Genomic DNA, 27,704 nt, shown 5'->3' on the forward strand with positions numbered 1-27,704 from the left:
CAGTTCTCTGTATTTCTTGCCCCCTGCAGTCTCCCGTTTGCCCACAGACATCTGGACAATAGATCCCACTCTGCTTTCAGTTCTGCAATACAGAACTGAGTGGCAGTGGTGTCAAGCCAGCAGCTCCCACCCTTATGTGCACCCTATACAAGGTACACAGAAGTCTAGAGTACCTTCCCAGACACTCAGAGTGCATCAATTTGAAGGAAAGAGTGAGATTATTGTTCTATGCAAACAACTTTTTACTTTGAATCAATTGTTAAGTGCTTTTACACTTGATAAAGGTGTTGGCAGAACAAAGTAAGGCAATATATCCATCAATTTGATGGCTATATCATTATCTTTAGTTCATTTTTAAATTTTCTTTGATATATAAAGGACCCAACCTTGCAATTTTCAGAAAAACTTGTTATCAACACAGGGGTCACAACTGCACCACTTAGCACTATATATTCTTTTTAGGCCAAAAAATGGCTCAACATAATGCTTTTTCCTCCTCTTTTTTCTTTTCATTTAAAATAGACTAGCATCCTTCACAGAACCATCTTCTCTATGCTGCACACAAAGTGCTCAAATGCCACGAGCAATAATGAGTTCAGGGGTTTGCTAGTCAGAAGGAACAATGAACACGTTTTCTTCTTCCTTCTTCGGTGAGAGTTCATACTGCAGGGAAGAAAAAAAAGAAAAAGGTAAGACAAAACATCACAAAAATTTATACAAACGTTGAAACTGTTCAAGATAAGAAATTGCAAAGATCCTGGAAGCACATTTAGATTCAGCTCTTAATTCTTAAGCACCTATCCTGGAACAAGTGCTGCAGGATGAGCAGCTCCCATGACACAAGTGCTCTTTTTTCAGCCCTGTTGCTCTTTCGGTGTCCTTATTCAGGAACACCTGTGTCCCTCAGCAACTCAACGCTCATAATGGAAAATTTTCCCTTTGGAAAGGCCCAGGATTCCAACTTTAACTGCTAAAATATACAAGCCCTTGGTTTTCATCATCTTTTCTAAAATCCCAGGCTTAGTCTGCTGTGACCACAGGCACAGTTGTTCCTTCAACACAAGGAGCTTTCTGTGAAGTGCAGGCACATGGCAACACACACAAGGCAGTAATCCACCAAACTTACTGCAGAAAAGCTAAACTCCCAGAGGCATCAGATCAGCACAGAGACCTGGAACAGCAGCAGTAGCAAAAATACACGTCCATGTGATGGGGTGAATCGGATGGAAACTAAGCATTGTATCAAAGTTTGCAAAGTATTTGTCCTAATTTACAGAGAGGGAGAGCTTAAGAACTTTAACAGAATATTTAACCAGGATGTAAGTTAAATTAAAAAAAATGTTTTAAAAAATCAGACTTGAATACATCAAGGCTAGAAGTTACCAGACCTAAAGAGCAGATAAGAGAACGCATGCAAGGTGCTGTTAGACTCCAGAGCCCTTAGCCACAGGTTGTCATGGATGTATAACTCCAAGGGCAAATGCATTGAGGGTCACAAACTACACAGAAACTGCCCCAGAGTGTGAGTCCAGGAGAAACATCACTACCTGATGGCCCTTGTCTTTATCTTCTCCCCCAGGAAAGTACTGTGTGACCTCTTCCCCTCGTCAAACATTTCTTTATCAATGGTTTCCATGCATCAGGATCAGAAGTCACATAAAGAACAAGCCCCACAAATTAGCCAACCAAAGGCTTCCCCTCCCAGGATTTCAGCTTCATTTTGCCACTTTTGACACCAATCAGCCAGGCCAGAGCTCAGTCCCTCGTCCATAGGGAGCTGCTTTTGCATCACACCTACCATTGTATTCTGCACAGCGTCGGTAAAACTCTTTGCTGTTTCACCCAGGGCCGAGTCAACTGACTCAATTCTGAAAGAAAAATGATCTTAGCTGGTTTTTCATGAAGCACTTACTGGTGGAGTTTGAACAGATATATTTACCACCAAAAATAAACCTGAGAATGGTAGGTTTTTGCTCAGCATTTATGCCAACAGTCTTTTATACAGAAAACGTTCACCTCCTTCCACCTCCTCTGACCCCTAGACAGAGTCATGTTGAGAGTGTGCAATTGCACATTATTCCAGATCCTGGTACAGCTCTCCTGAGCAAGGTTCCTCTCCCACACAACTTCCCATACAGGGTTCCCTCATTACACTCTAATCCCAATTGAAAACCCTCACAAGGCTGCAAAAGCTCCATCAGTGGACACCAAGTATAGTGGTGTTCACCAAGCGAAGATGCCATACTAGGTTTAGAATCCTTTCCCATCTATCAGCAAGGGTACCACCAGTGCCCTCTATGACCATCAGAGGACTTTTGAGCATGCAGGACAGCTGGCAGAGATGTACCTTTCCTTTTGCTGGCTGTAGAATGTATTCAGTTTGAGCAGCTGCGCATTCCAGAAATCCTAAAAAGACCCCAAAAGAAACCCCCTGTTACCTGGGAAGAGGCACCCTTTTGGGCTGGCACACAAGAAGCTGTACACACCAGTGCTTCCTTCTCCATGGCTGCCAGAATTTGAGTATCCTTCTCAAGGTTGGCAAGCTCTTCAACAACAATCTTCCGGAAGGTCTCAAATTTATTCAGCCTAGTGATGGAAAGCAGAAACAATTTTGCCACTTTAACGTGCTGTCACACAAGGTGGACAACAACCCCTTCAACACCAGAGCTACCTTGGGGCAGAGGAAAATTTCACTGCTGAGCTACATGGGGCAGATTTGTTCTCAGATATGTCACAGAGCATGCGAATAGCTGCACCGAAGGCACACTGCAGATAAATACGGCCCAATAGCCTGTCCCAAACAGCAGCCAGGAACAGAGGACTGGGGCAGAGCATACACATGAATTCCCAGTGCAATACTTGCACTGCATGCTCTCCCAGCCTCCAGGGAGTTCAGCAGAGATTTCCTGTGCTGAAGACCTCTTTAAGGTCCCTTTCAACCCAAACCATTCTATGATTCTATTTTGACACAAACAGCCTCTATGGAGGCTCTTCTTGCCTTAGGTTTGATAGGTACAGGACGCCAGCAATTTCTAAACCTTAAGAAAAGTTGTGGTCACAACATCCTTATTGACTTGGGTTTGCCACCATTCCCAGCTGCATTGAGGTAGGAAAACTTTGGCACAGCCCTGCATCCACTATCCTGTGATCCTGGTTAGATCCAAGTTACTTACTTGGCAACCAAGCATTGAAGTATCTCACTGCCATCTACTCTTATCTTCCACCACAAAACATCTCTTTTTTTTTCTTTTGGAACTCCAACTTCTCCATGTACCTTAATGATAGCAAATTCTGCTCATAGAGGTCCCATTGATACCAGGGATTTTTGGCTTTAAATGTTATTATTTCATACTACATTTGATCTAAATCCTAAAAAGTGAATGTGCAATAGATACAGAGGCCTAATACATCCTATACTGTACTTGTAAGTGTAAGTATCTCACTTATACCAAATTCATAAATATTATAATTTATTTTTTTGTCTAGCTCCAATCTAAGAAATTCAGGATCTGAGAAATTCCTTTTCTTCTCCTCCACTTCATTAAGCAAGTCACAACCTGGCTTCTTTCTTAAAAGATTTAGAAATAGAAGTTACTAAGCTGATGACAACCAGAAGACAGTTCACAGACCACTCCATCAACTCTTTGTAACTCAAGCTTGCTTTGCATGAATTAACCCATCCTCTCCCCCTACAGGAAAATTAGAATGAATCCCAGGAGTTATACATCTGAAACTCTTCTTGTGTAAAAAAAAAAAAAAAAAAAAAAAAACAAAAAAGAGAGACACACAAGTTATTTTGCCATACAAACCATAAGCACAATATCCAGCTCTCAGTTTGGCTTTCCCTATCAACCAAAATTGACACAAAATTGAAGATGTTTTCAGCCAGCACCAGACCACTTACCTGCACATATGTATCTGGTTCAGCAGGGCTGACAAGTTCTTCTCTGAAGATCTCAGGGCATCCTGTGTGTTGATCTCAATCCTTTTGTACCGGGACTAGCCACAGGATGCACAGTTAGGGATAGGCAATGGCCCGAGTCAAAACCTAGAAGTCTAGCTTGCAAAACCTTTCCCTGGAAAACATGTTCCTCTGCAGGAACTTGCCATTCATCTTTGCAAAACCCATCTTAAATCAAATTTAATCTGCAGTAAGATGACACACATCAGTGCTGCAGATATGCTCTGATTTAATTCAGTCACAGTAGTTACACCAACAAGCCTCAATGTAACCTATGTGGCTTCAGGACAGTGTTGTGCTAGGAAAAATCTAATTTAAATTTTCTTTATGTCTTCCCTGTAACATTACTCAGAACATACAAGTTCTGTAGAATACTTCTAAGAGCTCCAGACTAACAGACACTGCCACCAAAGCCCTACTCCCGACCACAAACTAAAAATTGGATATTTGCACCAACTCTCCCTGAGATAGAAAGGTAATTTCACATAATATGATCAATTGCCACACATGTTGAAAGAGCTCACATTACCCAGAACAATTTCTTCAGTTGGCCAATAAAGCTTTCAAAGGCAAAAATCACTCCTGAATCACTCAAGTCTTCGTGGAGCATCTTGGAAAAAACCACATCGTCTAGGCTATCATCCATTTTCTGACCTGGGAGGAAGCACATGCCCAGTTAGCATTATGCTGGAAGACTTGATGGAATATAAATCTTCCTGCTACTGAAGAGATTGTCATTTATGTGTGCAAAAACTTCTGTTAGAGAGCTGGAATTTGGGGCTTGTTCTTCTAGACCTCACAAGCAGGAGGGAAAGTGGCTCAAAAATTCCCATGCAAATACTTGTTAGAGAGCAGCAGGGAAGGACAGGCACAATAGAGCAACACAAAGAGCTATCTACAGAGACTGAGGCAAATGAACAGAATAAAGGCAGAAAATAGTCAGGCTACCACTGCTTCTGTCTTCTACTTATCCATTGCAGGGAAAGCCTGATCCTCTTGTGCTCAGAGTTAGCAGTATTTTGCAGTTACTTCATGCATTACCTGCATGCTTTTTTCCCAGCTCCTGTGTTTGATGTTTTTTAAATAATTCTGGAAAATCATACTCAGAGTAGCAAGTGTGGATGTCATGGAGCAGCTGACCAAGTGAAACCCAAATTTCCTTATTCAAACCTCTACATACACAGTGTCCACTGCCATTGGCAGTGCTGCAATATCTTCTGATAATTTTCACTTTTGGATTGTGGAGAAGGTGGCCTCTCAACAAATACATCCCTTCAAGTTCCATGTGACTATGATTTCTACCACAAAAAAAAAGAAAAAAAAAAAAGAAAGAAAAGCTGAAAGCATTTAAGCACTTCACCTTAATTACAAATGGATTTTACCTTTCTGGATCTCCACTTCCTCTTTTACTGAATCAGAAATTTTCTTTGGTGTGTGGTTAATCTCAGAGGGCAAGTGATTTTTCTCCAAACTAGAAAACTTAGGCTTTTTTATGATAGTGCCACTCAGTATATCTAGAAAAACAATAGAAGATGTTTCAGAAGAAATCTGTCCTTTTGCATGAGATATATGACAGTGCCTGCTCAAGGAGAAACCACCACTGGAATTACCAATGCTTCAGAAAAGGAGGCAGCCTCATTTTATGGTCTGGCATCACATAGGACAGGATAAGACTTCACCTGCAAGCATCTTCCCTAGCAAAAGCAGGGAACTAGCCTGCCTGGTGTTACACAGGTATTTGGAAAGTTTCCATGTCTCCAACCTAAAGATTAAGAAATTTCCTTTCTTGGCCTAGTGCTATTCTCATCATCAAAAACGTCTGGTGTCCAGCTTCTTCCCAATGCCTTTTCCAACCCAAGTTCTCAAACTGCTTATGAAGGAAATTTTTGAAAATAAAATTGAATCAATCCAAACAATCCAAATCAAAGCTGCAGGGGATTTACAGCCTCTACTTTAGGGAAAATTTGGTAAAACCCAAAGAAACAAACTATACCCCCATCCTTTTGTCTCACTGTGCACTTTTTCTGAACTCAGTAAATTGTCTGACAAATCATCTCCCTGGAGTCTCCATAGGGCAGAATGGAAGTTGGTGGGGCCCAGAGCAAGGGGGACAGTCAGACCAAGAGAAGCACCATGGAGTAGATTTAAAGTTCACAGAGAGAGTCCAAATGCAATCAGAAACCACACCTGAAATTTCTGAGCATAACCCTGTGTGTGCCTTTGAATGGAAACAACTCCTCTCCCACTGTAAGGCTGTACAACAAACAGTGATAAAACGAAGTCCTCAGCAACTATCTTTTCCCCAAAAATTAAACAGATGTGCTATTGCAGTGAGGGCATATTCAGAAAATGCTGGACAGGCAAAAGATACATTGGGAACACAAACAGAGCCAGCTCATGAGAAAAGGGATGCTTTTGTCCAAGACTGAAGCTTCAGTGACTCACTCCATAGTCACATCAGTAACTCAGACTGCTAGAACTACATCAGCACTGAGAATTGTTAGGATGGAAACAACCCCATTGCTGCTTGACTTATTTGAAGTTCAGTTGTTTCCAACCACAAAGAGACTGTGCTGTACTTTTGGGTTTGTTTATGAAAGTTCAGTTTCATTTTTTAAAGAAGATCCTGATATGCCACTAACCTATTAAAAAACTACAGCAGTAATAAGCATTATCCAAGTCCCCATTTAACAATGCTTATAGCAATGGTTTATATCCATGTTCTTAGGTATAAAAAAACTCAGCAACTTGAAGGGATGCTTGTTTTGTTTAAACTGAAGTTGCAGTTCACTTCTGAAACATTACAAATTATCTTTTGTGTGTCTCTTGGGTCATTAGCTTGCAAATCTACACTACAAGTCCCCCTATAATCAAGGGGACAGGTTTTAAGAGTTCGCAATGAATTCAGGAATGTATGTAAAAGCATCTTACCACAGTCTGTCGTGACATTCAAAAAAGAGAAACAAAATTTAGCAAAAATAAAAGCAATCTCAAAAAAGTCAGAGTTATTTTGTCTTTGAAAGAAAATAACTTTGGCACCACCTCTTTCTGCTTTTACCCAACTCTTCCCCCCTTGTTATCAAGAGTAACAAACCTGAGTCCTTCCGCTTGCTACTTTCTTCCTCTCTTGATAATTTGCCAGGTGTACTATGAAACTTCTAAGGAGAAAAAGGTAACAAAATAAAAGGTGCCCACCCTGCAGACAAGCTGCCAGGGTCTAGTCTTGTTATGGGAAGCAAAGGGACACAATGGCTGGTTTCAGGCAGAGGCAGCCTGAGAGCAGGCTGGGAGGAAGCAGAGCACTGCAATCTGCACCTGTGTGGCTTTTTCCACATCACTGGAAGGGCTCCTGGCAGACACACCAAGCAGCAGTGGACTCCCTCCAAGATCATCTGAGAGCATTTCATCTGTGTGAGACAGTAATAAATGACACAGGCAACAAAGTTTGAATCCTGTATTGGCTGGAAATCACAACTTAATGACAGAAAATAAAACCCAAGCCCTCCATCCTCTTGTTTATCTTGTCACACAGGGAAGAGGTGGTGGCTCAGACTCAGTCCAAACGCTGTTTTCTTAGTGGTTGCCAGTTCATGCCCTCATCTCTCAATAGCATCAGCTTATCTTCTCCTTGTGCAAGAGACTATCTATGCAGACAGTATCTACCCCTCATAGCCATCACAAAGAAATATCACAAGGCAAATATTTATGGGAAAAATGTGAAAGAAAAGTGGCAAAATCAAAAAGAAAAACCCACCACCAAAAGAACTCATCCAAAAAAGTACAGACCCACACATATCAAAACCCTTCTAATGCACTGAAGAATATTAAAATAAAAATACCAGCAAGATTCACTGTGGGTAAATCATCTTCCTTGGAGCTCATTGAGTTTTTCCTTAGCGTCTCCTTTTGAGCTCTTTGCCTTGATTCTCCCTCCTAAAACAAAACAAAGTTTAAGCCTTATTTAAACATTACTACAGAAGTAGAGGTTGGGGTGCTGTTTTGGAGGGAGAGTTTTGGATGAATGGTTTGTTTTTTAAATACACTAAGAGTGGATACATACATTAAATATGCCTAACATACTGATGGCTCTATCCAGCATCAAAGGAGACCTGTGCCCTGAAGTTCAATGCATGCAAGAATTCTCCCTTTAGGCATTGGAGATGTACATTTGATGATGTTTTTCATAAGCAGAAAAGAAGCATTGTAGTCAAGAAAAAGTTTTACAGGGGAAAATAAAAGATTTTAGTGTGACTACTAGTTCTGGCGATTTTTTCCCAGACTGCCTGTATTTCAAATATGTATATACAAATATACATACACACACACACATATATATATTTGATATGCAGCATTCAACAGTTGTTTCTATGAGGTTTACCATGTTTTCCAAAGACCTCCTCCATTAGACCAGTAGAGTCTCAACAGCACTTAACAGACAAATCTCTCCATCAGAACATTTGAAAATTAAAATCGCACCGGTTTATTTAATTCTCACTCACTGGTACACATTTTACATCCTTAATGTTTTTAAATCTGAGGCACTAAAGCATGACACCTTCTTACCTTTTTTGACTCATAGTCACTGCCACTACTTGCAGAAGACACTGGAAGCACTGCAAGAAGAAAAGCTTCCCTGGTTACTGGCAATGTAAAGGGTGTACTTTGTGCAGTTAACTGAGTTAGCCACAATGCAAACCTTTTCAGTTTTGGTTTTCTAGCCATTTACAAGATAAAACTTCCCAACACTTCCATTAACTTTCAATAAAACACCTTTCTCTAACAAAGACAGATGCAACGATGGAAACATACACAACTCACTGCATCCAGAGCAGCCAAAAAAGTAAAAAAAAAAAAAAAAAAAAAAAAAAAAAAAAAAAAAAAAAAAGAAAGACAGGCTCAGCGTCTTGTCTGCAAGACATGTGGGCTGACACTGCAGTGACAACAACTGCCCTGGAAACCCAGTATAAAGAATGATTTGAAGCTCATCTTTCTTTTGCTTTTTAATCTGTGCAGAATCCAACAGCTACCTGAGCAAGCATCATTTCTCCAGGAGGAGGAGAGAAACATTCCATCTCATTCAGGACAATTTGGTTTCCATTTGGTGGTCACAGCGGCACACAGCCCTGGAGCATGGCTGCAGGGGAGGTCTGCTGCTGGTCAGGCCCAAGCAGAGAATACTACCAGAGAGAATCACATCTGACACTCAGAGGATGATTGGCTTATTACTGCATAAACAGGGGAGCAGAAGGCCCTGGTCTGCAAATTGTGAGGATTTTCAAGGTTTACTCGGTGATGTTTCTGGGGAGGTGAGGAAGGGAAAGCTGCAGGGAGGAGGTGTGGTAGCTTCAGAGAGATCTTCCTCCTAGTGCAGTCAAGAGCACCAACACAGCCACCAGCTGAGGGCCCATGGGCTCTTCAGCACCATCACAGAGAGTGCTGAACCCACACAGTTTGTTTAGGTGCCAAATGTCCACCTGGACATTTGAGCCCCAATTTGGGAAGGAGACAGGAGCCCAGTTCAAGCGCAAAAGTTTACAATGCCTCTCCTCCATAGGGTACCCCATGCTGCTGGCCTCAAGGCTGCTCTCTCCCACTCAGGAAAGCCAGGATTTGGCCAAACTCTCCTTTTTCAAACCATCACCAGCATTTACTTTTCTGCAGCACAGTACGTCATGCATAGCTAAGTGTCAGAAGGGCACTAAGCTTACCTTTTAATTTACTTCTCACCCTGGGTCTTTTTCGGGTATAGTCAGCAGATTTTGGCACTGGCTGTATCTGAGAGTCAAGGATCCAGCTTTTCTCACTCTTATCAGGGCTTGTATTTTCATTGTTACTTTCAGAGAAAAGGTGTTTCCTGTAGCTGGACTAAAGACACAATTCAGTCCTTCTCACTCAGAAGCCCCTCAGCCGTTCTATTTCAGCTGCTACTAAGTTATCCCATTTCTTCCTCCCCACAGTACAACGTGAAAAGCTGTGAAATCTGACATAATGGCCACAGCCAGCTGTTGAAACAGCTGCATAAAAACACCAAGAGGCAGATGCTTGACTTTTGCCAGTACGGGGTTTTTACAGTACCCTCCTTCCTTGTCTCTCCTTCTCTCCTGTGCCTGAAAGAAGAGCACTCTTGCAAGGAGAAAAGGCTCAGTGTGTCTGAGCTGCATCCAGTGGCACATTGGGAGGAACAGGTAACAGACAATTCACTAGCTGGTCTGGCAGTGATGGTGCATCCTGATCACTGCTTTCAAAATGACAGACAGTATTTAGAGGCTGTCAGAATCACATTTCTCCAACTATGCACTGGGTAGGCCTTAAACTTCAGCTTCATTGTGGGTGGAACAGATCCATACAAGTAGAAATACACAGCATTCAAATAGGCAACAATCAAAGGCTCTGGGGATGCAAAAGCATAGACAACCTACCCGCCTTCTCTCAAGAGTGCTTGATTCCTTGCTCTTGCTTCTGGTGTCATAAGTCCTGCCAAGTAACACAAAGACCCAGATTAGAGTAGCAAGCACAGCAATAACACACCACAGCACTGTGGGATGGGCACAGGCAAACAGAGGGGGCAGAAGGCCCCTCAAGAGCTCAGCAGAAGAACCAAACTGTTAAAGAGCAGACAGTAGCCAAATTTTTCTTTGCCTGGATTTTGAAAGTAGCAATTCAGGAATATCTAGAAATCAGCATATTTTAAAATAAAAGTTAATCTGCATACATAGAGGTGGAGAGTTCCTGGAAGCTTGCTATGACTGGAAGGCAGCCAAAGCAAGGCACGGAGTTTAAGCATTTTTCAAAAATTAAATCAGTCATTTTTGCACATGGTCAGAAAAGGATGATGTTTAAGAGTTAAAATCATATTATTGTCAAAATTGACAGTAGTCATTAGTCTCTCCAGTAACCTTTATATTCTCAGGTACTAATTAAAATATTGGTATCAATAACATCCACAGATAGTGTGGTACCTAAGGAAGGAACTACTGTATTAGAAAAAAAATCACATAGACTTTTGGATCCTAACTTAAAAGATCTTAACCAAAGCTATGAACCCTTATTCACATAGCAAAAGGTTCGTAAACACTGAATGTATAATACTGTACCTCTGACTTTGTGAAGAAGTTTTCTGGGCAAGAATCTTTCCTTTGGCTTCAGCAACCTGAAAGCAGAGAGTTGTCTTAGAGCCCAGTTACCCCATAAAATACTCTATATATTGAAAATAGATCAGAATTCAGAAATGAAATGGATTACCACTCCTGCTCAGAAATGTCACTTTTTAATGGAATTTGCATTTGTTGAATGAAACAGTGTCATAAATTATAATAGACAAACAGCTGAGCGTTTAACAGAGTTCATTTCTCTTTTCTTTGGTTTATGAATCATGCTCATTTGAAGCACCAACATCACGAGACATGCCATTTAAATCAATAGCAGTGCTGGCAGCAGCACTGTAAGCACGGTGCAGGGTCCCTGGACAGCCCTGGGACAGCTGCTGGGACCGGGGCTGGGTGCCATGGAGCAGGGATTTATGCTGACACCCAGTGGCAGTAGCTAAGATCGGGCCATGTCCAGTTTATAATAGAGAAATTTGGGGGGCTCCATTCAGTACCCATTGCCTCACAGTCAGCAGCATCAGTGACAGCTCCCACACCAGGGAAGAGGCTGAAAGCCAAAAGGTTTGTCCAGCACAGCCACCTTAATGGAAGCTGTCAAGAGCCAGTTCACAGCTTCCTGGGAAAGCCCACACTGGGCAAAGTTTCAAAGCAGCCAAAGTAATTCATTTTTATCCCCCCTCCTTTTTTTTTTTTTTTTTTTTTTTTGAGAGTCTGCAAATGTAAGTCAAGCAGAATTCTCAACAAAACTTATGCGAGGACTGAGTTTTAACCAGGGATTCCCAGCTTGTAAAGCACAGCTTGAAGGGTATTTCAGTCTCTTCTATTTAGCCTAGGAGGACAAAGTGAATGCTCAGCAATCTGCTTTTGGTATTCAGTAAAGCACAGAGGTTGGCCTTCAATCACAGAGACATCCCACGACCTCCATGAAGCAGCAGCTCAAATGCCTGTTGGTGTTGTCTTGCATTATCCACCACAAACCTCACATAGCGATGAGCATTCTTGCCACTCAAAAAAAATCCATTTCCACCACACAAAGAAAACGAAAATCTCAGATTCCCAGTTGTCTGTCTTGCTATAACAGCGTGTTCATCCTTACAGCATTTCTGCAGTAAAGGATGTCCCCTGCTTCAAGTTACTAAACCATTAGGTGCTGAGTTTCTGTCTCAAGTTTACCTTTTCACGACTTGAGGAGTCTGAGTTTTCAAAGTCATAGACTTCCTTCCTGCAAGGCAACATAAATATGGCAGTGATGTATAATAGTGAAGAATCACCCCATAGAATTCCATTAAGAGCAGGGAGGTGATAATGTGATAATTTCTTTCTGAGCCCCTCTCCTCAGACACCTTCTATGCCTAAAAATACTGTTTTCTAAGCTTCTAAAAAATACTTGCTCCTTTTCTTAGTCTTTTTGCTGTTTGTCTTGGTTCTCGCTTTTTAAAATAGTAACTGTTTAAAGAAATATTCAAAACTTAGAAATTAACCTATCCCTGTTTATGTGGAGGATATTTTGTTCTCACATCACCCATAGTAATACATAGTAGGAAGAAGTAATGAGTGGAAATATAACATCAGAAGCGTTTTAAAAATTCCTTTTAGTTATCTTTCGAAAATTCTAGTATTTAATATTTGTTCTCTAATCTCTTGTTTTCACATGCTCCAACATTTAAACTTAACTGTAGTTTTATAGCTCTCTCCAAATCGTAACTATTTCAAAAAAATACTACGACAAAATTGCTAAATATACACTACATCATCTTTTTACTAGTAAAAGAAGGGGAGAACTAAAGAGCTGAGATCCTCGCCAAAGCCTCCCAAAGGAAGGAAGCACTCATTTCAAGATGAAACACTAGAGGGAGCAGAATGACTGAGCTAAAGTTCCTCACGCCCAACTTCTACACTGCTGCTCCTGTTTTAAAACCGGTATTTGCTGCATCAGATTGTCTTAAAATACACAAAACAAATAAACTTATGAAGTCCTGCATCAAGTTTTCCTATTCTGACCTACAGTCAGTCAAAAATCATCTAAGCACTTGGGGTTTTGGGAGGTTTTTTGAGCTGAGAGACTGCGGGCTGAAGGAGGACTCCCATGGAAGCCCCAGAACAGGAGCAGAGATCCTCACACACAGCTCATTTGCCCTCCGGCTCAGCAGCAGGCATTAACTTGAACACAACACTTGGCAGAGTGTAGGAGGAGGGCTCAACAAGGCAGACTTTTAGTGCTACAGGTTGCATAGAGCCCCCAAAACCTCAAGTGCTTCTTCCTGCAGTGCCCCCAGCCTCAAATGCAAACAGACAGATGTGAGGGGGCAAGGGAAAGGGACAACTTGAAAGAGGAGCCATCCTGAAACCCTAGGAAACATGATTTCAAGGAACTGGCACAATATGACTTAAATATTTGTGAAAGAAGGTGGTGTTCAGAACTCAGCTCACTGGAGGATTATGGCTGGGCAAGTAAAAAGCCAACATGCCATGACATAGTATCACAGGAGTAGAAGGCATTTTTGGCAGGCTAGGGTTAGCTTCTGAGATCTTTATCACTTTGGGCACCCAAAGGGTCCTACAGAGACAAGTTTTGACCCTTCATAGCCTCATTTTGTTTTTCTGCCTGCACTAGGTACAGTCAGGCCACCCCCCATGGGGACACTCCTCCTCCCTGAGTGCTAGAAAAGGTCTAAAATGATTTGGTACACCAGCCCCTGCATGGGCACAGGGCTTGGGTGTCATACCTGCCTTCAGCCCTCTTCTTGGCCAAACTTGATCTCCTGTTTCTCTTTTTGCTGGTAACATCCCTTGGAAAAGGAGAGAGTTGCAGGATCTGAAACAACAGTACCCAAAGTCATGTTCTGGTTCTAGAGCCTGCCAAAGGCAGAGAAAAGGTGTGCTAGGAAACTTCCCTCCTCCCTCTACAGCAATTTTCCAGGTGCAACTGTTGCCTGTGGTACTTTCCTACCACAAAGGATGAGATTCACAGAGCTGAAACTGGGGGGTCAGGAGGGTGGGGGAGAGAGAAAGTAGCTCAAAATCTTTGGATTCACTGTAGAGTGCTGCAAAACTGAACCGCCAGTAAAAAATATTCTTTTTTAAAAAAATTGAAACTAGCACCTGGAAATGTAAACCCAAGAACAAGTCTAAAATGTGATTTCTTATATAAGTACCCAAACTCAAAAATATTGCTTTGGGAATTTAATTTTTCTCACATAGTGCATTTACTTATTTAATACATGGACACACCGATAGAACTTTCCAAGTGCAACTACAAATGACTCTCAGTTACTTGGTAATTTACACAAGTTGTAAGCTCCTACATGGGAGAGTCATTAGAGCCCAGATAGAAAACTGAATAAACACATCTGTAGACTTCCAAGGCTTGTCTCCATTCAGGAAGCAAAAGTTCCCTCTTGAGGCGGGTGTGCAAGACTTGTGACATGCAAGAATGTCCCACACACCCCTGCACTCCTGGACACAGGCACTGCACATCGCTTTGGGGCTGTGGATGTGTTGAATAAACTCCAGTGAGCTTGAATCACTTGGCTGGGCCCCTCTAGGATGAGATTGGCAGCTGTGCCTCTGCAGCTCACTCCTGGTGCCAAATGGCACAGCACATCAGGTGTGACACTCTGGGGGCTCAGGACACTGCTCAAAGCCATACCAGTGGTCAACCCATACCAGCTTTCTTCTGCAGCTCCCCCAGAAAGTCTCTTTCCTATCTCTTCTCTCAGAGGGACCCCCAAGGCACACATACCTTTGGTATCTGCTCATCCATGGGTTCTTCTTCTAGGGGCTTCTCACTGGGGACAAGAGGACATGTAAAGGAGCTGCTCATCTAAAGATCAAAATGTTTGTGAAGTACTAAGTGGAGGGGGGGGGGGGAACCCCAAACTTGGACCAATTAGCACCAAAGCAACAGTTTAATGTATAGGGAAGAAAGGTAATCAAGAGCTCTACAGAAGTCCAGCTCCTTAACTACAAGGAATTCTGTCCTGCAAAGGTCTGGGATAAAAAGGTGAATTCAAGCCAAGGTGAAATCAAATTCACATCACTTTTTCACTAAGTCATGGTGCCCATAAGGAACAATCCCACACTGGGCAAGCTCAGGTTTCACAGCTGAGGTTTAACTGTCTGTAAATCAGCTGTGGGCTCACCTTGCATTTGGACTAAATCCATGATGAAAAAAAAGTCACACCAAAGCAGCTGCCAATCTAGTAACCAAATTGTTCAGCAACTCCAAAGCATTGCAACTACAGGCAAACAGCCTTGATGTCCAGGTGGCAAAACAGAATCTTCAATGTAATAAGTGATGGAATAACCTCAAAGTTGCATGCATTAAAACCTCGGGGAGGGGGGAACCAAACACACACACACAAAAGAGCCACAAAAAACTCACTTTGGAACTTTCTGTCGGCAAAACACTCACCTAGGCTTAGCTTTCATCCCTGAAGATGGAGTTTTGGAGTTTTTTTCTGAAGAAAGCAAGGAAACTATAGTTTTACCCTTTGAAACTACTATGAAACTTGATCTATTTTTTGCAGTAAGACCCACAAAATCATAGCCTTCAGCATGTCACCTGGGTGACATTTAATTGGGTCGGACTTAAGGTACTGAAGGGAGCCATGCCTGACCTTGGTTAGCATCTTCCAGGTCAGTCTGCTGGCTCACTGTAACCATGGCAACACCAGAGTTGACCATTTTCTGCTTGGAGACATGAAACCATGAACAAAACATGCATATGATCAATAAAGAAGTGGGGGTTTCTACAAATAGACTTTTTTTAGTGGTAGCCTGTGGCAAGAGCTGCATGGCAGGCCTGCCATTGCCCACACATAAAAACCTTTTAAGCTGCATATAGGTGATATTATGGGTTTCTCACTAAAAGCACCCTCTGTCCTCTTACAAGAGGAAGCAATTTTTTTTCTTTTTAAAAAAAAAAATTGCCAAAATTGCGGCTCTGGAGATAAGTATTTGAGTTGAATAGACACAAACCAGTTTTTTTTTTAAAAGAAGGTTTTAGCCACACCTGTAAAAAAAGACTGGAAGAAGGGAAAAGGGGAACAATGACCGTTCCATTATACACCACACACTTACTGCTACAGTCCCTGTTAGCTGCTGTCTGTGCTGAGAGGCTGAGTTGTCTTTCTGAGTCTCCACATTTTCAGAGTTTGAAGGATCTTTCCTCTTCTGTGCGTTAGAGGGCACAGGTGTTTCTGCAGAACAGCAACCAGAGGGAGAATGCCATTGCAGCAATTGAACACACTCACTGCCCCTTCTTTCCATTCCCACACAGGCATGCATAAATTGCAGCAGCATAACCTTTAGGCACATCTTAAACTCACATTTAACACAACAAACCCAAGTGTCTTCAAAGTACCCAGTGAAAAATTGCAATGCTAAATAAAAAACAGGCTCATCAATACTGGACGAATGTATGCAAGTCTATCATCTTGCTCCTTATATTGCTACATTGACTCCTGAGCTCTGGAAGACATGGAACAAGCCTGTGTGGCTGACTAAAGTAGGGGGATCTTCCTCCATCTATGCTTTCTTCCACTGAATCTCTATCAGGTACTGCAAAATTTGTTTCACTGCAGACTAACTACCTTCTGCCCTTTATCCTCCTTGACTGCTTCAAGTACTCATCTGCATCTCCACAAGCTGGAGGACTTCCATTATAGCTCTTTATAGGCTGTAAGTGGAGCAAAATGGGAAGGACTACTGAAGAAGTTACTGCCCCAGACATTTAGAGGTGGAAATGGCTCTTTCAAGTATGGAGAAATCTGAAATGCACAGGAACTTAGAAGAAATTAAAAAATAAAAATTTCTTTTTAATATTCTAACAGAAAGAATGTGACAGCTATCCAAAGAACTCTTCAAACTCCACTTGTTTTCAAGACAGTGGGTGATAGCAGTAGGAAGACCTGTGATTTCACACCCTTAGAAGATGTGGAAATATCTGTCAGGTTACACCAGGAAAGGATCCACACTAAATGTAATCACTCTCAAACCTGAAATACAGCCAGTTTTGGAGCAAGAGCAAATCCCAGCCTTCAAAGTTAAAAGATCACCATACAGAAAAAAAAAAAAAAAAAAAAAAAACAAAACCAAAAAAAACCCAAAAAACCCCACACCTTCCAGAAAATTTGATACCAAAGTTGAGATGAGGAAGCTTTTCCTGTTTAACACCAATTTTGATCACATACACCTCCTGCTTTTTTGCTATAAGCAGCTTTTCCTTAAGGCTGTGACCTATAGTTTGTGGGGGTTTACAGAAGAATTTAATGAGAAGGAAAGAAAGGAGTTACTCTCTCTTTTTCTCAGGAAGTGCTGGGCTTAGACCTCCCTTTGGGTCAGACACAGAAATCTGTACTTCAGGCTCCAAGTTACCTCAACAACTCCTGAATTTAGAACGTAATAAAACTCTGTCAAATGATCCTGGAAGAAGAAGCCTTGCAGAAGATGTTCACTGGCAGCAGCACAGGAACACCACCATTTGATGATGGAAAACTTCATGTGCCCAGTTCAAGGAAACACAAAGCATTGACTGTAGGGTGGTGAGAATATAGAATAAATGCTATTCCAGGTGCAGCTAAGGGCCTGCTCTGCCTTAAGGCAGCTGCTTTTGTAGCTGGGGCACAGACAGATACAGCCCTGCAGCACAAGGTATTTACAGCAGCAGGTCACCTCCTGCAGAGGAGCTGGGCTGCTGCTCACCTCTACCCACAAATAGGGATTGCAGCACTTCTGCTCCCCCAGCTGTTCTTCCATGACAGCTCCAGGCACCTCCAAGGCATCATCCACTGCACTTGGGGACAGGGAACTGGAGCGCATCATTCACTGAACATCACCTTGTTCAGAAAAACCAGAAGTTGCCTCCCTGCAGGAAGTTTTAGTGGAGGCTTCCCCACCATGTGCACTGTGCAGAGGAGAGCTTGTTAAGTACCAAGGTGCAAGCACTGGCCCATCAGAGAACCTGTGCTTTCAGGAGGCCAGAGGCCACCCCATGGCATGGCCAAACCAGAAACCAGGCATCAGGCAAGCCAGAGGGGAGGACAGGAGGGTGCATCCCACCACACCTGCAGATGGAGAAACATTCTGCACACCCTGCACATCAGAGGCCAGCCAGCAGCTGAAATGTGCCTTGGCAGGCCACCTGCCAGCACACAGATCCTGCCTCCATGAGCATTCCCTGCTCGTGCAACCCCAGCAGCACACGGCCAGGGTGCCCAGTCCCCACTCCCTGGGCTAGAGGGACTCAGCAGCCGACACAAGCAGAGCTACCAAGCTAACAAGGCAGGAACAGAACAAGACTGAGCTTGGGCATGGCCTGGTTTTTGTTGTGGAGTTGGTTTTTTTTTTCTTTTTCCTTATTTTAAGTGAAGTTAACTGTAAGCTGTGGACTACAAGTGAAAATGATAATATGGAAACAGATATTTAAAGAAAAAACATCACAGGAAAAAAAAAAAATCACCTGCTTCATTCTGCATAGCTTCCTTCCCAGAATGGACAATCTCATCTTCAGACTCAAATATCTGTTGGTATGAATTAATCTCATGTGAAAAGCGGTCTTACAAAAAGTAGTCTTTATCTAGTAAAGTCAGCTACTTAACACAAAACTAACAGTTGCTAATTGCCAGCAACAAATCAGTGGATACTAATTGAGTTGATAATTTAGAACGATCTTAGCTCCTTTAAGGGCAAATGGCAGCCACTATATTAATGCTTATTTACTGTCATGTAAGCTTTTCAGCAAACACTACAGACTGTGAATGAATTACAAAACAAAAATTAACTATATTAACACTTGGGGGAAAAAAGAAAAAAAATCTCACATAATTTATGTTTTGACATTAGCTAATAAAAAACCTTGAGGTTTAAAAGTACTTTACTCTTTGTCTTGAACTCCTGTCTACAATTTGTATTTTTCAGCACACCTCCAGGTTTTTGTGTAACAATTTGCTCATCCTGTGCAATGTAACAGTTGGAGCCATATATGTCCATACTGAAAGTTATGTAATTAAATCCCATAGGCTTAATTTTCTACTTCAGAAATTCAGGAAAATTATAACACAAGGAATTAATTTAAAAAATAACTTTAATTAAAATTAATTAAAATTAACTTTAATTAAAATTAATTTAAAAAATAACTTTAACCTGCCAGCTTTTAAACCATAAGTTCAAGTATCTCAAAACATCTTTCCTAAAACACCTAATTTCTCTATGTAGAGTATCGTAAATCCACAGTGGGAAGGCAAATATATAGTAAAGAGACACAGAGCAAATAAAGAAAGCACAAAACACAAATCCCACAAACCTGAATGGTTTTGTCCAGTGTACAATATAGTTAAGAAAAAAACCCCATATTAGAACTTACCATCAGTCTTTCATCTCCCAGGACTTTTCTAAGTACAGCTAATATTTCAATCTCATCACTGAAAACCAGTTTGAATTTTATTGCTTCTGTTTTGTTAATAACAGCAGGTATCTTCATAAAAATTTTAACAATCTTTTTTCTATCCTTCTCTGCGTTAAAAAAAAAAAAATCAATTACATTTATTTTATATCAAGACATTTTTCTGTTAATCCCAAGATGTCTGAGTAATTGTTTGGGATTTTAAAAACAGCCTTTTACATGTTGCGTGTGTATTTCCAGTTAGTCTGTTTGCTCATTTCTTTCCCTTTGAGTCTTGGTTATGCTGTTCCCCAGGACACCAACAAATTGACACCTCAAGGTGTCCTGTTTGGGTAGGGAAGGGGGGTTATTGTGCAGAATGGGCCCACACTCTGTCCAACAATCAGAGCTAGTGCAGGATGACCAAAGGACAAGGCAGAGAGGGAAGAGAATAGGCAGGAACACCATCGTGATGGTGGGATTTCAGGTGTCCTCCATGTGTCTCATGGACCCCCAGTCAAACAGGATAATGTTGGGAAAAATCTTACCCTTCACACTGTAAGTGTTGACATTTTCTTTTGACAGCCTCACAGAGTCCCAAAGAGCTCCCTTTGAAAACCAAAGGCATCGTGTCAGAAGGGCTGAGGGAGTGCCCACTGGCTTAGGCTAACCCAAGGCCACCTGGGCTTTGCTGTTACCTCATCACAATCCACATAGAAAGTCACACTCTGGCTGCCAGCATTGAAGTCAATCCAAAACTCCTCCAGTTTCTCATCCGATGGCTTCTTTGCCTGGGGAGGAAGAGCAGCACTGCTGTTGCCCTAAAAGCCCCATGGCTGCTGTATCAGTCACAGCTTTCTTTAGTGAGAGAAAACTGGAAGGCATTAGCCTACATAAACATCCATACACCTTGCAGAAACACGAGTTCAGATCATGCTGTGGGGTGAGCCAGCCCACTGCTCACCCAACCACACCCGTGTCAGATGTGCCTCTGCTTCAGCCATGGGAGCAGAAATGCACAAATGCTCCCATGATTGTGCCAGGAAAGAAGCTGTGGAAGCTCTGTTTCTGAGCACTTGAAATAAGCACAAACTGTGGAATCAGCTTCCATCTACATGGGTTTGATTCAATATGACTGTCAGGAATGGTGCCACAGTTTATTCAACAGAAAACCAGTGAAGAAAAGTGCAGGTTCTGCAACTCTTCTCCAGAGGCATCAGGCTAATCTTGTTTTCTGGCAGTCTGGAAACAGCTCTGCCAGAGGACTCAGTGTTGTCCTGTCCACCTGTTTCTTTTTAGAACTCTCTTCTGTCATCACCATGAAGAGAAGCATTGCCTCTATCACTTGGCTGATACAACAGCAAAGTCAGCAGCATTAAGTTGGGAGCTAAGTGACAAACAAGCAAAATTTCCAGCTAGAGCAGCAGATTACACCCTACACTCCAAGAATTGAGCTCTTCAATGAAAAAGAGGCGGGGAAAAAAAGGCTCCAAAATTTACCACAGAAAGCAACATTTCAGCAGCCATAAAACACTGTAAGGAAGGTGCCAGAGCTTTAAGAGCTATTACCTCATTCATGTCAGCAAAAGCAGATATGCAAGGAAATGAGTAGACCCTGGAAGAGAAGCAGACTTCACATGATACATTCAACATTAGAGTCTGACTTCAATTATTTTATTTTTAATAAGATTAGTAACCAATCTCATTGTTCAAAGAATCATTTCAAATTTTCTAGAGGTAAATTAAGCTTGGATAAGCTGAAGAATATAGTATTTTAGTAGTGGTGTGTTACCTTAGTTGATTTTGCTTTCAAAAGAATCACCATAAAAATCCATAAAATTTCCCTCTTAAAAAAAGGCTTAATTTTACATGTGATGTAAAATAATTTTTTATGCTTAAGCCAACCCTTTTCACAATTCCATTTATTCCCTCTGCAGTGATGATGGCACCAATTTATTCTGTTGGTTGCCAGCTTACCTTCTTTTATCTCCAAGCCTTTCATTTAGGAGATTAAGAAATTTTCTGCAGTCCTTCAAGACAAATGACACATTATTTTTTTTAAAATCAGGCTATTTCTCCTTTGCAAAGTTATTCTATTGTGTAGAATAATATTTGCTGTGTAACACCTACTGCCCAGTTAAAAGCTTTAAGCTGTGGAACACCAAAGACCACTGGGAAAAAACTCTCAATTTACTACAAAATGTTAGATTCAACTTAAGACCAGTAAGAACTCAAATATAAACCCTGTAAATTAACTTATTGATGCATTATTTATATTTTTATTTTACTTTTTATAGGTAAAATAACTTAAAAGTAGGAGCTATTTTAACAATGTCTCATTTAATATTTATCACATTAATAAGAAAAAATAAAGGTAAAACATGCCATCCACAAATAACTTTGTGCATTTATAAAATCAGTTTTGTAGGAACTTCATGCAAGGACACACTGGCTTAACTCAACCAAAACTAGCCCCTATACACACTTGTCAAGTATGTTGTTTTCAAAATAAGGACCCTCACCGTCTCAAATTCTCGATCCTTGATCTCTTTGAAAGCTTCAGCAAGATACTTATCTTCAAACCATTGGTGAACAAGGTCATCCCTCCATTTTTTTATTATTAGTCTACAAAGTGCTTCCGAAAGGGCAACCTGAAGGTCATAATCTGCCGGGTAATCATAAGCACAGGATAAATATCATCCCTCTGGCACATCAGAGAGTTATAGCATTGCTACTCCTGCCATTTTATACTGCACAGTCACACCCATCCTGCAGCCTCAGTTCCCCCTAGGAGAACAGGGGAGGCTAACAGCCAAGTGTTGGCTCAGGCAGCCTCAGCTCCCCCAGCTCAGTGAGACTGAGATAGGGAGCACTGCAAACCACAACACATGAGTGGGAGATGTGCTTGGGAAGGGGATGAGAGCAGAGACTCATCACTAACCCACCAGAATTAGGCTACATTCCATATACCATGGTAATACTCTAGGAAGTGTTATTATTAGGAGAAAACAAAAAAGATTTCACTCAAGAGGCCATTAACCATGTTAGCTAAATTTTGTCCGTATCATGACAAAGCAATTCAAATTTAATCTTTTTAAGACTAACAGCCAGCATATTCTGTAAACACATACATAAAGCTGACTTAATTACTTTTCTACATAAATCAGTTTAGCCTGCCTGATTAGTCAATATGCATTATTAATATCAACCAGAAAGAGCTAATGCATTGCTGTATTTAACATTTTTTTTTAATTTATGTTTTGTTAAAGCACATTTTACTTGCTTCCCTAAAAATCAACTCTTGACAAAAACCTAAATTATAATTCATCTATAATAAGCATGTAGATGAGGTAAAGCTAGAGAACTTACCACCAACCTCCAGTATAGTTTTTGCAAGGTCTTTCCTGAAACAGCATAATGCCACAAGTTAAAATAGAAATAACTAACTCCTAATGCAGAGAAGAGGGTATTGAGAAACAGGAGGGGAAAATCACTTACGTGAGAGAGCACATCTCCTCAGAGAGAGGGAACTTCTTTCTCTCCTCCCGTGGGAGACTGTCAAGTATAGAGTTGAGGGTCCTCAAGGCCTTTCACCCCCACAAGAGAAGGGGTAGAAAATGAAGGGAAATAAATCAATAATATAATTTCACATATTTTTATCTAATTACACAAACTTTTGCACAAATATATCCAATTTTCTCCTCCTAGTAAGAATCTTACCTCGAGGTGCAGAGAGCAGCAAAGATTTGCTTCTGTCACTAGGCGCCCTAGTTCAGGCAAAAATAAATTCACTAGCTCTTTCATCCCTAGAAAAATAATTTGAAAGGTATAGCTAGAAATGGGTGGTGTCCATACAAAAATAGTTGAAGCAACAACAGTTTGTTTTGTTGAAGGAATAAAAACATCCCAGCTATAAATTCATTTTAAGACAAAGTTTCCAACCATCTAATCCTAGATAGAAAGGGGTAGTGGTAACTTCCATCTAAAAAAAAAATTGCTCCAGATACACTAACTTCTGACCTGAGTAACTATTTAAAGAGGCAGAGAAAGGGGGAGCTAATTACTAAGGACTAGAGTATTACACTGTCTTGATAAGGTTTTTAGGGTGAGAGAAGTGGATGAGAATTTTGGTTGATGATCAGAAGGCTGGATTTATTGATATATGATATATAATACATTATAACTATACTAAAAGGAATAAGGAGAGAAGTTGCAGAGGCTGCTAAGCTAAGAATAGAATAGAAAAGAATGAATAACAAAGTTCTGTGTCTAGCAGAAAGCAAGGACAAACTCTCCTGTGAGTGGTTAGCAAATCTAAACACACAGAAGACTAATCACTGCTGCACTTGTTGCATTCTACACTAGCTGATAACAATTGTTTACATTCTTCTTCTGGGGCCTCTGCTTCCCAGAAGATGAATAAATCTCAGAAAAAAAGATTTCTATGAAAAAATGTCTGCGACACTAGAGAAAACCTGAATATACAGGTTTTGTCAAAGTCAACAGAGTAAACCAATAAAGTATTAACCAGAAGATGCTTGTGCCACTCTGCTCCTGCTAGAATAGGGTACAAGGACAAATAAGCACACATTACCCGACCTACAGGGCAATGCTTCATTTTTACATGGATTGTGAGGCTGGATGTCTGGTCACAGATATTTTCTGAAAGCACCTGCTCCCCCCACCCCTCATAAAACCAGCCACAGCAGAAAATTTTGCTGCTGAAATTAATGAGATAGGCAGACATCCCTCTATTGAATTCAGAAGGCTGAAGGAGTTACCACATTATTCTGTGGAGATGGTTGCCTTCAGCAAGGGAATGATATCTGAAGCCAGAACAAAGATATGTGCAAGAACAGACTGTCTAGACTGAACCCCTTTCAGAAGCCACTTACTCTGATCAAGTGAAATGCTTGGTGCTGACCATTTAAACAAGATAACAAACAGATTTTTTCAGCATGTACATAGCAAGAAAAGAAAGAGAAACAGACAAACGTTTTGGGCTCCAATATAAATGTTAATGAAAATAAACTGAAGAGAAATCGGCTACAGAATTTTTAAAAAATATATTGCAGAGAGGAAGAAGTAGGAAGCTGAAGAGAAAAGAGAAAAGAGAAAGGGGATAGAGTTCAAGCAGAATTAAGAAATACGCTCCCAAGATTAAGATTCACAATATTGAGGAACGGAAGGAATAAAAATACTGACCTTCATTACTGCATTTGCAAATCACCTGATGGAAAAGTAAAAGAAGCCTTCATTGGCACAGCACCACCCAAGAACAGCCGTACATGAAGTGTCAAGCTGTTAATACATGCCTTCCTTACCCCCCAACTTTCAGATTCTAAATGACATAAACCAGTACATACCCACATCAGAATAACCTAAAACACCAGTGCACCCACATCAGAAAAAGCCACCTGATCCAGGTATGTCACATATGGTCACCCTGATCATACAATATGCAGGGAGGGTAAAGGTACCCAAGCACCCAATTCCCCCAGGAATTTCAGCAGCACTTGAGAGTGCAGTGCCTACAGGTTCCCTGGAAAACCCACATCGTTGTGACATCCTTCTCTTATTTTCATGTGGGCCAATGTGAAAGCATATTTTATGATTATACACTACAGTACTAGATACCACAATGTGTATCTGAAGGACATTAAAGTCCCATGAGGAAAATTAAAAATAATGCCATAACACAAAACACTTCATCCTCCACAGTGAAAGCATGTGGAAGAAACGTAGCAGGAAGACATAATTCAAAATAAATTCCATTTTTGGGAAAATAAATGGGTATTTTATAATTTCAAAGTGGTTAGTACAGAAAGAAGGAAACTTGATTTTGCACAAATATTTTTTAGCAGAGCTCCTGAATAGAGCCATAGGTATTGATATGAATTCTGATACACAAAGCTACAGACAACAAGACTGAGAGAAAACAGCTTGGGGAAAAAATTTAAAAGCATTCTTCCTATTACAAGTGCTACATCACTAGGCCTCTAACACCCTTAAAGTCGTGGATATTTAAAGTTGAAACCTAAATGAGAGTTGTAAGCCAGTTAAATCATTCTTTAGAATTAAATAACCTGTTTCAAATAGAGTAGGAACAAATTGCCAGCACCACCTTAGCACACGTTTGCACATGAAGTGCAGCTCAGTGTCAGTAACTTGTGAGTTTTAAAGAGAGCTTTGGCTCACAAGCCTTTATTTACAAAATGCATCAGTATTTCTTGCAAATTTTTCTACAAAAACAAATACTTCAAGATAGAAAATGAGAAAGTACTTCTCCCAAGTGTGCCAAATCTCAGCCAGATTCCCAGCCTGGAGCACACTCCTAGACACTGCCCACCCACTCCCACCTAGGCTGCTTCCCAGGCTCAGCCCGAGAGCACCAGGTCCCATGCAATTATTTCTTTTCTAATAGGAAATTGTTTGTGAGCAATAGCTATCTTATCCAATAAAGACAACCCTTCTGTCCCCTTAAAAGAACAAACATACCAATGCAGAATCAAAGAAGTCTTCAAGCAGTAACATCAAAAATTTATTCTCATTTGGGTCGATGATGGTCACAAACACTCTTGCTCTTTCAAACCAAGATACCAGGTAAAAGTTAAAAAAAAAAAGTTAAAACCTGAGAAGAGGAATTAATCATTCTAAATTATATATGTCTGCAGGAAACCTCACAGAGTTTGTTACCCTTCAAACTTCAGAGTCAAGTACTGTGTCAAAAGCTACATGGCTTTAAGGAGTTCAAATTTCGCTAGGAGGACATGAAGAGTGCCATTTCCCCCTTCCTTCCCTAGCCCTCCTTTTATCCTCCTTTCTTGTCCAAGGCACCCACTTGTGATGCTCAGACACAACACATGCTGCTAGTGGCACCAAAACTACTGTGGACATTTCTAGAGGACATCAACTCACAGCAAAATGCTGTAAAATTTTTTCAAGCTTTTTCAATGTAAACATTTTTTTATACTTTATGGTTTTAAACATTGCATAACATCACACACAAATGGTGAACTAGAAATCTATGTTCCACTGAAAGTCCAGAGATCAGACTGGAAAAAAATTATTAATTTATCTCCATACAGGAATTTTGAGCAACTGTATCCCTGAAAAACATAACTGAAAGGCAGGAATACAACATTTTGGACTGGGGACTCCTCAGTTAGCTCTTTGCTAACAGAGAGCATGTGTTAGCTGTTTCCTAGCACCTGTGTTAGGTCCAGGTGATACTCATCTTCAGCACAATTGCCTTTCTGCTACTACAACTATTACCAGCTGAAATCAATATAGTGCCAGAAGATAAAACACAATTGCAGACTAAATGCATCAAGTTTGCTACATAACTAGAGAGGGACCTTCATAAAGAATATCTCAGTTTTTAAAAACATAGAAACACAAAGTACTCATCAATTGTATTTTAGCAAAATGTATTTTGCTGGAGCATTTAAAATGCATTTAGAAACTCTAGATATTTCACTAATGGGACTTATAGAAATTAATGCTCTCCTTCTACTATCACCTTAAAAAAACCCCAAACAACCCAAACCCTTTAAATCAGGTAATACATGGAGCCATGAAATTGGCTGCTACACCAAAAGAAATAAGAGAGTAAATTTTTTTTCCCCACTCAGTTCATTATGTGCATTTTTAAAATACATTAAAAATATTTTAAAATCTATTAAAAATATTTTGTTTCTGTGTGGCCAACAAGCCATCATCTAGTTTTCACTTCCTCGGAGTTCTTTTACTGATGCAAACAACCTTAAATCACATTAGTAAATTGCATGCAGTATATACTCATCTTTGCTACCAGTCCTTGCTCAATAAACAAGCTCTTCCCTTCTTGAAGATCACTTTTAAGGTAGAGCTGAATACATTTCAGCAGCAATGAAACATTCTTGAATTCATTCTTGTCCAGCTCCTACAGAAACACAGAATGCCATGCATCATTAGCCTGCTACCCTGTGAGTTGGCTGTTAGAAGAGTTGAGATTGTTTATGGTACTCACCTTTCTCAGTGCTTTGTCCAGCTGGTTAAAGAGAGAGTCACTGTATTTCTGGGGAAGTTCTACTTCCTTCTCTTGAAGCAGTTCGTCTATTTTTTGAAACCCCTTCCCTTTAAAGGCATCAATGAGCAATGATTCGAGCTGTAGAGGGAAGGGAAGAAAACAATTAGCAAGTAAAATAAGCAGGCATTGAAATTGGAACAACACTAATTATGACTAAATACTTGTAATGCTATTTTAAAAGTT

At 40.7% G+C, this 27,704-nt stretch overlaps 1 protein-coding gene across 1 annotated transcript; it reads right to left on the reverse strand.

The window, feature by feature from the left end:
• Nucleotides 1-606: 606 nt before the first annotated feature.
• Nucleotides 607-25,984, reverse strand: SYCP2L (synaptonemal complex protein 2 like). The gene is made up of 32 exons (XM_058041156.1): nucleotides 25,949-25,984; nucleotides 24,656-24,680; nucleotides 23,171-23,256; nucleotides 22,949-23,037; nucleotides 22,820-22,854; nucleotides 21,973-22,115; nucleotides 21,428-21,480; nucleotides 21,020-21,065; nucleotides 20,149-20,241; nucleotides 19,999-20,059; nucleotides 19,433-19,581; nucleotides 18,530-18,590; nucleotides 16,156-16,268; nucleotides 15,687-15,756; nucleotides 15,482-15,527; nucleotides 14,810-14,855; nucleotides 13,794-13,882; nucleotides 12,241-12,289; nucleotides 11,056-11,111; nucleotides 10,381-10,435; nucleotides 9,670-9,826; nucleotides 8,525-8,574; nucleotides 7,801-7,894; nucleotides 7,277-7,368; nucleotides 7,056-7,119; nucleotides 5,344-5,475; nucleotides 4,491-4,615; nucleotides 3,905-3,999; nucleotides 2,487-2,586; nucleotides 2,348-2,406; nucleotides 1,799-1,868; nucleotides 607-663 (listed from the first exon to the last, which is right to left on the reverse strand). The coding sequence occupies exons 1-32, from the start codon at nucleotides 25,982-25,984 to the stop codon at nucleotides 607-609; spliced, it is 2,496 nt and encodes an 831-aa protein (XP_057897139.1).
• Between the last annotated feature and the right edge of the window lie 1,720 nt (nucleotides 25,985-27,704).

The sequence above is a fragment of the Melospiza georgiana genome, chromosome 1 (genome assembly GCF_028018845.1).
Source record: "Melospiza georgiana isolate bMelGeo1 chromosome 1, bMelGeo1.pri, whole genome shotgun sequence".
Lineage (NCBI taxonomy): Eukaryota > Metazoa > Chordata > Aves > Passeriformes > Passerellidae > Melospiza > Melospiza georgiana.

What these genes read in the sequence shown, in the direction of transcription:
- SYCP2L (XM_058041156.1), bottom strand. Translation starts at nt 25,984, where the DNA reads ATGTTACTGCTTGAAGACTTCTTTGATTCTGCATTG. An exon ending in ATGTGGAAAAAGCCACACAG is followed by an intron (nt 7,120 to 7,276) that starts GTGCAGATTGCA and finishes TTTTCTCCTTAG; the next exon opens with AAGTTTCATAGTACACCTGG. An exon ending in TAGCAAGCGGAAGGACTCAG is followed by an intron (nt 5,476 to 7,055) that starts GTTTGTTACTCT and finishes TTGTTTTTCTAG; the next exon opens with ATATACTGAGTGGCACTATC.